This window comes from Solea solea, chromosome 18 (assembly GCF_958295425.1).
Source record: "Solea solea chromosome 18, fSolSol10.1, whole genome shotgun sequence".
Classification (NCBI taxonomy): Eukaryota; Metazoa; Chordata; class Actinopteri; order Pleuronectiformes; family Soleidae; genus Solea; species Solea solea.
Window position 1 is genome coordinate 23464254 of NC_081151.1, and position 15535 is coordinate 23479788.

General features: G+C 39.2%; 2 protein-coding genes across 4 annotated transcripts in view; one reads left to right on the forward strand and one right to left on the reverse strand.

Annotated features, from left to right (window-relative positions):
- The window catches only part of akap6 (A kinase (PRKA) anchor protein 6), a 136914-nt gene that overhangs the window by 527 nt on the left and 120852 nt on the right, over positions 1-15535 (forward strand). For all 3 annotated transcript variants that reach the window (XM_058614780.1, XM_058614778.1, XM_058614779.1), the window contains 2 exons: positions 14518-14802; positions 15210-15381. In XM_058614780.1, coding sequence (XP_058470763.1) covers positions 14588-14802; positions 15210-15381 — 387 coding nt within the window. In that variant the 5' untranslated portion in view covers positions 14518-14587. The remainder of the gene's footprint in view (positions 1-14517; positions 14803-15209; positions 15382-15535) is intronic.
- LOC131444458 (nuclear factor 7, brain-like) lies at positions 9930-12208 on the reverse strand. The gene is made up of 2 exons (XM_058614781.1): positions 12125-12208; positions 9930-12014 (listed from the first exon to the last, which is right to left on the reverse strand). Exon 2 carries the CDS (start codon positions 12007-12009, stop codon positions 10663-10665), a length of 1347 nt encoding a protein of 448 aa, XP_058470764.1. The 5' UTR covers positions 12010-12014; positions 12125-12208; the 3' UTR covers positions 9930-10662.

Genomic DNA, 15535 nt, shown 5'->3' on the forward strand with positions numbered 1-15535 from the left:
CTCTGTGTGTGTGTGTGTGTGTAATCCTTCATGCAACGCTGATTCAATGAGCAGTCATTTAATTCCAGAATGATATGTGGAGAAGATAAAGGGAGAGAGGCAGGGAGGTGATCCCCAGCCTCTCTGTGTGTGCTTTTGTTATGGAGGCCTGCTCTGCAGAAGAGCAGCTTGCTCTGCTGCATACAGAAACAGAAACAGGGCCAACACCTCACTCTGCTGCTCCGCTCGTGTCTTCTCTGATTGTCTTCATTAAAGGACAGCATTTCCGCTCTGTGGTCAGTGTTCACCGGCCACTGTTTGTCCATTTGTGACTTCAGCTTTGTTGTTGTTGTGGTGGTTCAAAGTTCAGACTTTAACAATGACTGAATTAGTTTCACAAAGCTAGTTTTTGTGGAGCTCGATGTTACACATTTTCTCGCGCTTTAAAGATGAGCAATTTAACTTTTTTATGCTTTAAAATGTTTAAAAACAACCCGACGTGCGTTTGATTTGCTCACCTGTCGGTGGCAGGATCGTTTACCGTAATCTGTGAGCGTTTTGTGTTTGTTAGGGACACATTACAGAGCTAGCTCTGTGGGGCGTGATGCTGTACATTTTCTCGTGGTTGTAAGATGAGAAATGTGACTTTGAACACGCTTTACACGTCTGTTAGTGGCAGGATCATTCACCATAATCTGTCAGTGTTGTTAGTTTGCTGTTTGCCTTTTCCTGTATTATTTCTGCTACATGAGGGAGAGAACATTTGTGTGTTTGTGACCTCAGCGTTGTTGTTTTTCATACAAAAAGAGTGAATGAGTTTCTCAAAGCTAATTTTGTGGCACGTGATTGTCTAAAGGTTGTAAGGTTCAACTAGTGTCACAGTAAAACGTGAAAAAAGCATGAAATATGTTTTGGGTGCGTTTCATTCCCTCACCTGTCAGTGTGCAGTCTCATTTGTCGTAATCCGTCATCGTCAGCGTTGTTTGTTTCCGTTATACAGTCAGTATTAGTGACCTCAGTGTTGTTAAGGGTGCGACTTTTGACACATTGAAATGTTTGAAAACATCTTTGTGAGTTGGGTTGTGTGTTTGATTTCTTATCAGCGTCATATGTCTGATTTGTGACCTCGGCTTTGTCGCTGTTGTTGCTGTTTTTCTCGTTCAAACTTCAGAGGTGAAGACATAAACCTTTAGACAGCATTGTCTAAAGGTTTAAAGGTTGTAAAATTAAACTTGTCGTTGTTATGTTTACCTGCTCTTTTGCCTTTAACGTACTTAATAATTATGCTAAAGAATGACTTCTCATTAAACAGTCGAGTTTGTTTAAAAAGGACTCTGTGTGTGTTGGCAGTGCGTTTCATTTGCTCACCTGTCAGTTGTTTCCATTATATGAAGGAAACACAGCCAGTATTTGTGCCCTGAGCTTTTTGTTGTTGTTTTTTTGTCCAAAGTTCAGACTTCAGGGATGAGTGATGTCGTCGTACATGATGATGTTGTACATTTTTTTAAAGTTAAAGATGTGGAAACTAACTTTTCTCATAGTCAAACATCTACAAACAGTCAGAAGTGTGTTTTGGGTGCGTTTCATTTGCTCGCCTGTCACTGTTGCGTTTATTTGCCTGTCCCTTCAAAACGCTGCTCTGTGATCCGTGTTAACTCGTCTGTATTTGTGACTTTAGCTTTGTTCTTGTTTTTACAATAAACACCTCAGGGATTAAGTGACAACAGTGTTTAAATGTGCACAATTGAACCTTTCCTTTTTTTTGTACTTCAAAATGTCTTTAAAACAACTTGGAGTGAGTTGAGGGTGCGCTTCATTTGCTCATCTGTCAGCTGCAATGCAAGAGAGACAACTGCTGCTCACTAGATATTTTCTCTTATTCAGAATATTCTCTGTAAAAACACGAGTGATGACTGTGTGTGAATAATCCCAGTGGATTAAGATATTTGCATTAGCTGTACCTATTAAAGTGGCTGTGAGTGAGTGGGTATATTTGTATCTTTGAGTCGGTCTCGTCCTGACGCATCTCGTCCATGTCCAGATTCTTCTTTTACTCAATTTGCTGAGTCACTGCTGCTACAAGAAGCCACGTGTTCATTATTCATTCATTTCCTGTACGTCCACCGACGTCAGTGCTTCGTGTTTATAATAATGTACAGGATGAAATATGTGCACACCTGAACCCAAATATGAACCAGTCTCTTCATTTATGCACTCAGGTTTTCCTCAGGCTCTTCTTCCTCTGTAATGACTCTGCTCTTAGTGTCAGACGTCTCTTTCTGTCGTTGATCTGTAGCTCAAGTAATTCATCTCTTCGTCACCCTTCCTTGAGTTTGAGTTGAGGCGATTGAGGACAGAGGAAGATAAAAGTCTAAGGCCTTAATATTGACAAAAATCAACTAGAGTTGAAATAAACTGCGGAATAATCCTTTAATTCTCTTTATTCCATGTTCTTTAATCGTGACTGTGATTTCTGACCGGACAGTTTTTGTGGTTGTTTGCTTGTTCTGAATAATACGGAAGGAGTTGAGTTTTAACGATCTTGTTTCGTATTTGGACTGAGCTGATGAGTCCTGCTGATGTTTCCTTGTCACCTTGAGGAGGCGAGGAAGGGTAATGAGGATGGAGAGAAAGAGGAGGACGTCATTAAGAAGAGATTTGAAGGAATCTGTGTGCGTCCGTTACTGATGACACGACTCTTTCACAGCCATACAATAATCCTGAGGACTAAAGCAGGGGGATCGTTCATGTTGGCGTGTGTTATGAGGAGTGTGTCGTTGGTGATGTGAGTGTCGCTCGTGTGTTTTCTACTCCAGAGGATGTGATGTAATGACTTTCTTCTCCGGGCTGTTGAACTGTCGGATGAAAAGACGTAGAAGGTTAAAGGGTTTCTCCTCTTACTGATATTTTACGACTGAGACAACAGCACGGCGTTCATTCCACCGATTCAGTGAGAGGTTAATTCCTCTCACCTTGTTAAAGTCCCTGCAAAACAAATACAGATTTTCCTCTTCACACATTAATAATGTGTTAGAAAACAGTGGCTGAGAACATGTGAAAAACAAACAACAGTGGAGTAAGGAATTAACACAGATTCTCTTCTGAATCGTAACAATATAAAAACCCTCAGTGGGTTTTATCAACAGTTAACTCTCTTTACCTCGATGTAAAAACACACAGAAACTTTATGTAAAATTCCTAAAGATGAAATTCAACTAGAGCTTAGTGATTTGGTTAAAAATCCTATCACAATATACCGTTTATTACTTTATTTGATATCGATATCAGGCTATAAATGTAATCAATATTTCTGTAAGGCTGGGCGATATGTCTTTATAAGATTTATGTGCATGTAAAGCTGCACACGGCTGACTAAGTATAATCTACTGTTTTATGTATTATTACCTGTCATTTCAGATAAAAACCTGCTTTATTTCTGTAAATAAATGATATTCACGTCTGTTAGAAACAATGACATTGCCTATAAATATGGTCAAATTCTGCTGGAACACAAATAATTAGGTTTAAAAAGTAATAACATGACATTAATGACATAAGCACCCAAACTTATGACATGAGGATCCACTTTTTAAAGATGGCAAACTATCGTGACCCAAGTCACAAACTCAGACATGACGTGAGCAAAGCTGTCAAACCTAATATCAGAGTTGGTAAACAAACAATTTCCAATTTCAACTTGATTTTATTCAGAATATTTACACATAAAACTTAACTAAAAGGTGGCGAAAAATCTGCAAATTTGTTTGGGGGGCTCTCCCATGAACCATTTGTGGGTCCAGACCCAGGGTTTGGGAATCAGTGACGCAGTTACACTCATAAATAGAACAATTAAACAATCAATTGACAAGAATTAAACTGCAATTTTGCAAATTCTTTCATTTGCTTGATTTCCCCGTTTGAAAACAATGGTTTTGATGTCAAAACTTTGACCTCGTTGTCGGTGTAGTATGATCTTAAACTAAACAAACACACGTGATGTTACTGAATGTAGATTTTAACGTTTTTATCTGCAAATGAAAATGTGGACGTATGGATGCAGCCATGGAATTTAAACTCAGTGTGACATGAAGCTTTCAATATGAGAGGCCCCACAACCTCCTTCAACACTATACAATAGTGCTGTGTATGTGTGTGTGTGTGTGTGCGCGCGTGTACGTGTACGTACCCCCACCCCTCCTGAACAGATCACCCACACTGTGTGTGTGTGTGTGATGAGGATCAGGGTTCAGGGTCACTCTGCTCCTCCCTGGGGACGGGAGCTCGGTATCCACACCCTCTCACACACACAATCTTTGTTTTTACGTCTTAGTGAGGACACATCATGGACCTAATGCGTTCCCTAACCCTTTACCTTACCCTTAACTTAACCATCACAACTAAGTACCTAACCCTAAAACAAAAAAAAAAAACGCCCTTTAAAATCCTAGGGCCCAGACAAAATGTCCCCACAAAGATAGGTTTGTACATTATGAGATTAAAGTCGTAACATTATGAGAGTAAAGTCGTAACATTATGAGAATAAAGTCGTAACATTATTTTACAAACAAAACTGAAGTTATGTGGATGAAGCGTGTTGGAGCGTCCGTTTCTCTCTGTCTGTCTTTCCTCACATTTTCTCCTCTTGACTTTTCCTCCAGAGTCATGCGTCCTCTCCTCTCCTCTCCTCTGTGTCCTCTGCTCTTGTCTCCTAACACCCTGCTCTTGTATCCTCCTGCTCGTCTTTCTTCCTCTCGTCTTCATGTCTCGTATCATCCTCTCCTCTCTTTCCACTCCCTCCTCTCTTCGTGGTTCCTGACTGATGACTCTCCTCGTCCTCCTCCTCCTCCTCTTCTTCGTCTCTGTGTATCGATAACATCTTCAGACTTCGGGGTGTGGCAGTGAACGTTCAGTACTCGCCACATTTGCTTGGATTTAAATTCAAAGTAATATTGTCTCCGAGTGTTTTTATTTTATTCCCACACACAGAGACAATAGACAGAAGCTGCTATAACTTTGTGTCTGTACGACCTTGTGTGATATATCTTTTATAACTTTACACCTCTACTAGTGTTGTATCACTGTACATTTAAACTAAACGAAGGCACACGTGGAGATTATTGACCGTATGTGTCGAGTATAAGACAAAGTTTTTCCTCCATTATCATAAAACCAAAGCTTTGTTTTCAGTTCTTTGCTGTAATGCAGTGTTATCTATCATGTCATTTTTAACAGGGAAAAGTCAATTAAATCCCTAAATCACTGTCTTGGAGAAAATGATGAATCTTATGTCATGTAAAATCTAACATTGGGAAGCACTTTGCTTTTATCATTTTATAAAAGTTACAAAGCTAATTATAATATTATCAGGTAATATTATTATTACTAATTCAATGTAAACATTTATGTATATTTGGTAATATTTTACTGAGAGGTAGACAGATTCATCTGTTGGGTCGATTATTCTGACCGATATTACACTTTTTATTTATGTACACTCACAAATGTTGTTATTGTTATCATAAAATTCTATTATTGTGTATGTATATTATATAGAAAATAGGCTAAATATATGGGCCAAGAATATCCTCATCAATGCCCTGATTAATAAAAATTGGCCTCTGATTTCGAAATAATCTGAAATATAATGATTTTGTTTATTAAATATTTTGGGGATGAAGTAAATTCATATTATTTACCCTGCTATTATTTTCACGATTGATTAATCTGTTGATTACTTGAGTTGTTTGGTCCATAAAATGTAGAAAAATCAATCAGTCAATCAGAGTCTCTCAAATGACGATGAAATGATTCAGTTGTAATGATTTATTTTTAATATGGAGCAAAGAAACCAGGAAATATTCACATGTAAGAAGCCGGCTGTTTAATCATTGATGGAAACTGTTGTCACAGACAGTTATCAGAAGTTATCACAGTAAATGTGTCCACAGAGCGTATATGAGTCTGAGTCTTGGTTTGACCTCTTTCTTTCTCTCTCTCTCTCTCTCTGTTCTGTATGAATTCTTTCCATCAGCTCATTCACTCACAGTCGGGAACAGTTATTGAACATTTCCTGAACAAAGTGGTGACTGTATTTAAAAACAGATTTTTGTCATTTCACTCACGTCAGTCCTCTGTAAGCAAATACTGTCATATACTGTAATATTACCCATGATTCCTGGCACGCCATCCACACTAATGCTTTGTTCTGGTTCCAGTGGGAATCCGGTCTAAAATCGTTAATGACACAGCAGGAAAGTTCACAGGAATGTCATGAAATACTCTGAATATTATTTAAAGCTGTAAAAATTCCTGAACTTTGGAACATTTTAAGAATGTTATTTAAAAGATTTATGCTCATGCTCATCTTCTGCATTATTGTTGTATTTGTGTGGCAGCGTTATAGTACCACATACAGGCCTGGAACATGTACTCATGACCCTAAATCACAATATCAGTCGTGACGAGAGTAAATTTTACTTCGAGATCATTTTGAATTGGTAACCACATCATTTCCATGACATGTTTATAGTAAATTAAATATAACTTCACATAAATCTTATCCAAAAGTCAGCGTTTAGAGTAGTTTGAACACTTAATAAGAACAAAAAAGAAAGAGGTTCAGTTTCTGTGTGGATAAGGCTGTAGATTTCCTGCTGCTGCTGCTGCTGCTTCAGTAACCTCTCCTAGAAAACCACTTAAGGTTTTGCGTGACATCAGAGCAGGACTGATTGTGTTTCAATTTCATTATCGGGTCATTCTCTCACTTATCGTTGACTCCGACCTGCTTCCTGTTGCTTTTTGTGGTTCCATGTTTTATCCCTTGGTTTCTGCTGATACAGAGAGAGCATGTTTTTTATTTTTTTTGTTTTAAATCTTTTCCTACATCTGCATCTGCAGAACTATGACCTGGATGAATGAGAATCTGCACAGACACAGTCAGACACAGTCAGACATGGTCAGAGAGAGGAGAGATTAATGACCAGGAACCAAAGCTCCTCAGATCAGACACCTCGTCTTCTTCTTCTTCTTCTTCTTCTCCTCCTCCTGTGTTACATTATTCATACTGAGGCTGGGCTGGAGGGCTCGTGGGACACACACACACACACACACACACACTGGCACACGCCCTCTTGTACCTCTGCGACTGCAGTCCGTCTCATGCTTGTCTTTTTCCGATCTCTCCTCGTTTACTTCACGTCTCTTCAGTCTCTCTCTCTCTCTCTATTTTACTGTAACGTTCAGGATGAGGTGGTTTGTGTGTGTGTGTGTAAATGATTTAAAACACATTCAGTAATTCAGCCTCACCTCCTGTGTCCATGGGCGTGGCCTGCCGCTGACGGCCAGTGGGTTGCATCAGTCTTTATAACAGCCTTTATAACACACAGTTTTGGATCATCTGTGATCCAGACACTTTAAATTAATTACAGGTTAAATTAAACTGTAACTCATGATTCATTTCATAATAGATGGCGATTAATCGCATAGATGTTTGGTCCATAAATGGTCAGAAAATGTTGATGTGTCTCCCGAACCCGGTTTTCAAATGTCCTTGTTTGTCCACGAACCAAAAATGATTCAGTTTTAATGATTTCTTTGTTATGTGGAGAAAATAATATATTAAATGTGAATAAAAATATTCACATTTAAGAAGCTGAAAATACAGAGGAACTTGTTCTGAAGTTGTCCACTCAGGGTGAATTGAAGTCTAGATAAAGCCTTCCGATCACGTGACCTTGACGCAGCATGGCATGGATTTTGGAGTTTGAAAGAAACTGAAATTTTGTGTGAATGTTCTTTGTGGCTTCGGGAAGACGTGAGTTTGACAAATGGTTCTGTTGCGAATTCAGGATTCATATTTTTTGTTGATTTTGTGAGACAAAAGTGTGTATTGACACCGTTGGAGACTGACTGTTGGAGGATTCATCTTATTAATATAATAATAATGATTCTTCAGTTATGATTATTCTGTGTAAAAATTGGTGAAAGCAAATTTTATGCAATCTGAAGAAAGTTAATGTTCCTTGTCCTGAGCTCACAGTGAAGACACACAAAGAGTTAATGCTGTACATGACTATAGTGTGTGTGTGTGTGTGTGTGTCCCATATAGCTGTGTGTGTGTGTGTGTGTTGAGCTTCTCTCCCTGTTGGCATCTCTGCAGGAAAATGACCTCTTTACTGTTCGCTGTCTAATTAAGTCATTAACACATGACTGACCTGTGTCAATATGGTATGTGTGTGTGTGTGATGTCATAATCATGATTTCCGAACTTCTCTTGTTACATTTTATCGACCTAAACCATTATTATGCGGTTATTTTTGACATTCACCATTGGCTGATTATTATTTATTAGTTTGTCAGTAATTACATATTACACATTTTTTTCTTGTAAATTGTTCCCAGTATTACGATGACCTATTTCATGTATTTAATACTTAGTTTATACATTATTTTTATTTTATTCTAAATTGCAGATGTAAAATGAGTAGATTTGAGAGACAGACCATTATTAGTGTTGTTAAGACATTATTGTTTTTCTATTGTTTGTGATTATTTGTTGTATATTTTATCAAATAGAGGACAAACAAGAAAGTTGGTTTAATACGTATATGGCTCAAAAAACCTTTCTGAGTGGAAGGTTTCTGTTGTAGCGGCCCCTAAAGTCGTAATTCAAAGTCATCTGCTTGCTCAATCACAATTCAGGATGGCTGCTCTGGAAATTTTTGCTTTCTTCTTTCGCACCTGTGTCTTTGTTATACTGTTTTTTTTATAGGCTAGATTTTAGCTCCCAGGTTAGCCACTGAATCATCTGAGGTGATGAGAGGATGGAATGAAAATGATGTGTAGTGAGGAGTGTCTTACGCCATCTAACTCTGTTCTGTATAAAGTGGAGTGCATTTAACTCAGGTGTGACCTCAATCTCACTCCCAAATTATGACTTTTGCCTTCATAATCATTGGAACACTGGATTTATCCCGATTTATCAAATAAGGCAAACTCCAGTTAAATTACACAAATGTATGTTATCGTAAGCAGGTGATTGCCTGAGGTTAAAATAATGGTAATAATAATCATTATAATAATAAATTCAGTTATCGTCAGTATCTTTACTGATCGGAAGGACAATTGGTCTGTCATGTGATCATCACAGTCCCTCCCTCCCTCTCCTCCTCTCTTCTCTCTGTGGTCACATGACGGATGAGGTCATTCATTGTGGTCCTCTCCTCTCCATCTAATTCCCACCCAATGACCTCATCACACACACACACACACACAGAGAGAAAGTGATTAGTGATGAGTCATGTTGTTTTAGAGTAAGAGAAGGGAAGTTTGGAGCTTCAGGGAAAAGAGAAAAGCAGGAATTTAAAGGATACATTTAAAGGAAATTTACCTAAAAATCAGCAACAAGTTAATTAGTGTAATGGCAACATGTTTCTGCTCCATCTGTTTTAAAACTATAACACAGTAAATATTGGTTTAAACCAATGTTCTACAAAGGAGAGTTTTAGGGGAAACTTTCAATGACAACCAAGGGCAGGCCTTCAGGCAACGTTCCCACAACTAAAAGCTGACGTTCCCAAAGCGTTCTGGGAACCAGAAATTTTAAACTGAGTTAAGATAAGATAGTCCCACAGTGGGGAAATTTGCATTGTCACAGCAGCAAAAGACAGTAAAGATAAAGGTAATAAATAATAAACATTCTTTTCCATATAATATGAAAGTACAATTTAGAAAAATATTAACAATAAGACTATAAAAAGTTAGAATTTTATTATAAAAAAGGTAAAATAGAATGTAAACTTGATCACAGTCACAATATCCTGAAAAAATTTTCAAGATTCATTTTTATTTAAAATAAGGAGTAATTTCAATAGTGTGATGATTTATTCCACAAAGTAGGAGTTTAATTCAGCTTGTTGATGATACTTTCAGCTACATTTTTATGTAGTAGTTCACGTTAGTTTAATACAATTTTACTTATATTTACAACTATAATACAACTCCATTTATTCTGTCTCTCTGTAAACGTCAGTGTTAACATCAGACTGAACCTGCAGGCGAGTTTGATGCTGTGTTTTCATCTGAGAAAATAGAACATGAATAAATGACTTTATTTGTCTTCTCACTGTGTTCTTGTTCTGCCTGAAACCATTTGAAACCACAGCTGAGCTGGTGGGAGGGACACATATGGACTCTGTGTGTGTGTGTGTGTCAGTCAAACATTAACATAAATGAAACAATAAAAAGTCGGTGAGACACAAAGTGATCACAGTCTCTGTATTACATGTTCAGACTTCAATAGTCAAAAAGACGTTAACGCACAGAATCAAAGAGACAAACGTGTGTCATCATTTCACATATGTAGAAATTCTACATGGTCATCAAACATGAATGGTGTTTGTAAAGTCCACTATCAAAACCACTTATTATCTGATCAAACACACGCTTATTGTTGATAAATGTGATTTTTTTAATGTATTCTCTGATAAAAGTTGAAATGAGAAAGTGTCAGTGAAAATGAAACGTCTACTAAACCAAATCTGAAGAAAAATGTCAGTGAAATCATTTTGAAAATCATGTGAAAACACAACAAAGAGAAGAACGAGTGAAAAGAGTCAAAAGAGGTGAAGTTTAACAGCTTCAGTTCTCTGAACTGTCCCTTTAACAAACAAACCCCTCTGTTACTCAAACCTTCACTGGTAACATCTTCACTGGGTGATGATTGTCACCATTTCTAATGTATGGAAACATGGTGTGTGTGAAAGTGTGTGTGTGTGTGTGTATGTGTGTTTTAATACCAGGATCAGAGAAGGACAGTTGTCCTCTCTCCCAGTCCAGACTCACTCTGATCTTCTGGATCTTGTTTTTCAGCTGGAGGACAGAGTATTTATCTGGTGACCATTCGTAGTATTTATCTCTATAGAACACTATCCCCCATAATCCAGACTTTATGTCTCCTTTCCTATGGACAGACTCTAAAACTCCCACTGCCCAATGTTTATTGTCTCCAACCTGGACGTCCCAGCTGTGAGTTCCTGAGTTCAAACCCTCAGAGCTCAGGACACTGTAGAAATGATCAAACCTCTCTGGATTATCAGGAACCTTCTGTCTGTCTCCTAGTCTCACACTGGTCAGATCTTCAGACAGGATGAGTTCTGGATGAGCAGTGTTTGGGTCCAGAACCACAGGACTGTAGGAGTCCTTCATCTTGTTCCAGATGTTGAAGGCCAGGTTGCCCAGGTGTTTGGCCTCATCTATCAGAGCTCCTGAGTGCAGCTGTGGAGGCCCCAGCAGGGGGCGCTGCTGCTCTCTGTAGTTGAGCAGGAAGGAGACGTCTTCAGCTCTCAGCTGGTCCTCTGTGGCTCTGACTGTATCTGATAGAGCTTCTATCTCTCTGCTCAGAGCCTCCATCTTCTCCTTCATCATGTGACTCTTCTGCTGCTCTTCCTCCCTCAGGGCAGCCATCCTGGTCTCCTCTTCCTCTTGTAGAAACTGATGAAGCTTCTTAAACTGCTCCTTCATCCGTGTCTCTGTGCGTCGTGCCTGGACTTTAATGTGTTCTGCTGTTTGATCAAACTCCACCTGAACTTCTTCCAGACTCTCTAAGTTCTTCTTGAAGGTCTCCAGAGTCTCCTGAAGTTGCTTCTTGTGTTGTCGTGCAGCTTCATTGATGGGTCTGATCTTGTGGCCGATGTGTTTTTCTGAGTCTCTGCAGATCACACACACTGGCTGCTGATGGTCCAGACAGAAGAGTCTGAGTTTCTTAGAGTGCTGACTGCAGAGAACCTCTGAAGACCTCTGACCTTGCTCCTGTGAGAAGGTCTCACACAAGTTCTTTAAAGCCAGGTTCAATGGTGGTTCTTCCTTTGAAGACCTTCTCTGACAAACAGGACAGTCTAGTGTTGGTCTGTCTCTCCACCATGTCTTCACACAGTCTTTACAGAAGCTGTGGCTACAGGACAGAACCACAGGATCTCTGAAGACCTCATGACAGATGGGACAGCAGAGATCCTCCTCTGATCTGGAGGCCATTTTGTCTGTGAAAGCAGAGCAGACAGAGTGGTCAGTCACATGGTCAGTCAGGACTCCTCCTCCTCCTCTGACTTCACTGAAGTATACTTTGAGTGCAAGTTTGTGTCAAACTCACCTTGTCTTCTGCAGCTGGACTCAGTCAGAGACAGATTCTGACCTTCAGTCTGCGTCTCTTCACTCACTGACGGCGACTGACTGTTTGCTGGTGTGTATCAGGTGAGTCAGGTGAGGGGGCGGAGCCTGGGACACAAGTTAAAGAAACAGGACAAAGTACACATGCTGTAAATCTTATGGTGTCAAAGTCCAGGTGCAGCAGTGTCAATTATTAATGTGAACGTCTGTGCTTCCAGATCCACAAAGACACAGTGCAGCTCCTTCTGGAGAAACAGAGAGAAGGTCAGGAGACATTGCAGGACTTGTATGAGGACAGTGGTTGTTTCTCAATATCCATACTTGTGCGTACTTGTGCGTACTTGCATACTCCCGTACTTGTGAAAACGTCATCAGCCTCAGTCCAAGTTCTGTTCCAATTCTCAAGGAAGCGAACAGCGAGGACGGTTCTCAAACCCGGAAGTGTTCTCCCTCTGCCCATTTTCACCAAGTATGCATCGGAGGTGACTTAAGCGTACTTGGCATGGCCATGTATCCCAGAATGCATTTCGGTGGATCATAGCAGCAGATAATAGAAATATAAATCTGAAATAAATATTTTTCTGTGTCCCGGAAACAAAGTTTTAACATCATTTGAGGCGAGAAATGAGTCATTTAGAATTTAAACATGTGGTTTGTGTATGAACATATGACGTATTTATAGTTTGGCTGCGATGTATGTCGGAGGTGATCAGCTCCGCCTCTGCAGACGCTCGGCGTTCACTGTGCCCGGCACAGAGCAGCATTACCTCGGCCTATCCTGATGAAATGATCCGCTGGCTCAGACGTCGCTGTCATTAGATGCTCGGTGTGATCCATAGATTTGTTGTTGACGTGTTGTTTTGTTTTTAATGGAAACGTTTTGACCTGACAGTTTGAAAGTTTGTACATTATTAATGTTTTTTTTATTTTAACTTTATAATTTTAGATTTATATTAAAGTCGCACGGTCATTGTATCTGTATTTAAATATAATATGTAGATATTAGATATGTAGAGTAGTATACATTTGTACACGTTATATATTTATAGAGTAGTATATATTTATATATACATATATACTACTCTACAATGCTGTAATATCTATTTTCCACATTGTACTGTATATTTTAATAGAAATAAATTAATAAATGAAGTGAAATATTTAAAATGTGAAAATAATAACTATATATATATATATCTATATATATATATATAGATATATATATATGTAATGAGGCTGCAGCACTTTAAAATATTCAAACAGCACAACAATACATACATACTTGCTTACTTGAGTATTGAGAAAGGGCCAGTGAGACAGTGGTGAGGTGTGCAATTGAAGGTGGAGGTGGGTTTACGTCAGGGATCAGCTCTGACGCCCTGCTCGTTTGCGGTGGTGATGGACAGGTGGACAGATGAGGTCAGACAGAAGTCTCTGTGGACTGTGTTGTTTGCAGATGATAGAGTCATGTGTAGTGAGAGTAGGGGACAGGAGAGCCTGGAGAGATGGGGCAAAATGGCCGTTCTCTATGTGCACTAATCAAGTGACTGCCAAATAATGATATTGTGTGTACTGTATGTGTATGTGTGTGTGTGAGAGAGAAACAGAGTGTGTGAGAGAAAGAGTGTGTGTAGTACCATGCTGTGACAGGGTGTGAAAAAACAACAAATGAGTGGAAGAAAAAAAAAGAGGAAGAGTTCGTTTTCGTCTGCTATTCCGCCTCCACATATGGAACAGTCTGGATCGTTCCATCTTATTTTAAAATATAGTGGATGAATGAATATCAGCTGATGCATTTTTTTTTTTTCATATTCTATATTTTGCAGTAAACAGAATGTTTGTTTGTTTGAATATTATAATTAAATATTGAGCCTCTACAGTCTAGACGGGGACCATCTGTTATTATCATTTATTTTGTTAAAGTTAAACGTTTTAAAACTAATTTAAATAAATTTAAATTATTGTGTAAAACTTACAAATCATAATATATTTGGCATTCAGTGTGAGAAAACTCCTTATGGATTAAATAAAACTATATTGAGGGGGGAAAATGCACTTAATTGGGTTAAAATGTCAATAGAGTCATTTTAATTTAGTTAAATACTGTAAAAAACACTTAATGGACTAAAATAACTCTGAAAATGTTTGTAAATTCTATTCTTTTTAGGACTGAACATATCCATATTAAATTATTAAAAAAAATATATAACAAAACATTTTATTGAAAAAGAAAATACTAAATTGAGTGAAAATGTTAATAGTTGTTTTTAATTTGTCATCATGTTGAGTGTAACACTGTAAAACCTCTAAATATGTTCAACAAATTTTTCATATTTACTAACCTCAACACGTCTCTCTCTTCCCCCCCCTTACTAGTTCACTCCAATGACGCTCGCCCGCCCACATTAGGACTCCCGCACACCCACCTCTCGTCGCCTCTCGCATCATGAGCGTCGTGGCTCTCTCACCCATGGCTCCCGAGCCACCGTCCCCCATGCTCACCTCCGTCACGCCCGTCACGCCGACCCTGGAGTTAACCGGCACCTCCGTAAGCCCCGCCCCTCACAGCCAGGATCTGGATCATCGTCAATCCCAGGATGGAGCCTCCTCACCGGGCTCCAGCACAGGCTTCATCCCTGGAGCCGGAGATTCCACCAGGAGGTAAACAGTCACGTGATGATAACAATGACACTTGAAATGTGAATTAAAGTCATTAAAAACAAAAGAAGACAGGAAGAAAATCAGACCCCAAAGACACACATACTTAGACCATTTAACAAATCAACCTGATAAAATATATGTTAGCTGAAGTCTACGATATCTTAAGAATGTCTTTACCTCTTTATCTCACTGTGAGACAGACTTTGTGTCCCCGCCAGCTAAAATCACTGATTTTCTCATTACATTACATTTTCTCTATGGACTTTGGTGTGGGAGAGTGAGTGGTTTACAAACTCACTCATGTGTCTTTAGTGAGATAAAGACCCACGGACATGTTCTTAAGATATCATAGACTTAAACTGACCTAGATTTCTTTTAAGTGGCTAAAATCTGTTTGTCTACGGCAGGTCAAAGAAACCTCCACCCCTCCACACGGGCGCTGACTGGAAGGTCGTCCTCCACCTGCCCGAGATAGAGACGTGGCTGCGGGTGACCAGCGACCGAGTCACGCAGCTCACGCACTCTGTGGGACAAGATGGGGACAACAGACACGTGGACGTCCACCTGGTGCAGCTCAAGGTAAACATGTTGACACTGACACTGCAGCTGTTACACTGTCCAGTTAGTTCTGAGGAGACAAGATTCCATGTAATGACTCTTGTGATTGTTACACCGTCTCTTCATGTAACTGTAGTTAGTGGGCTCCTGTGCGAGTTCTCCTGCTGCGGCACAA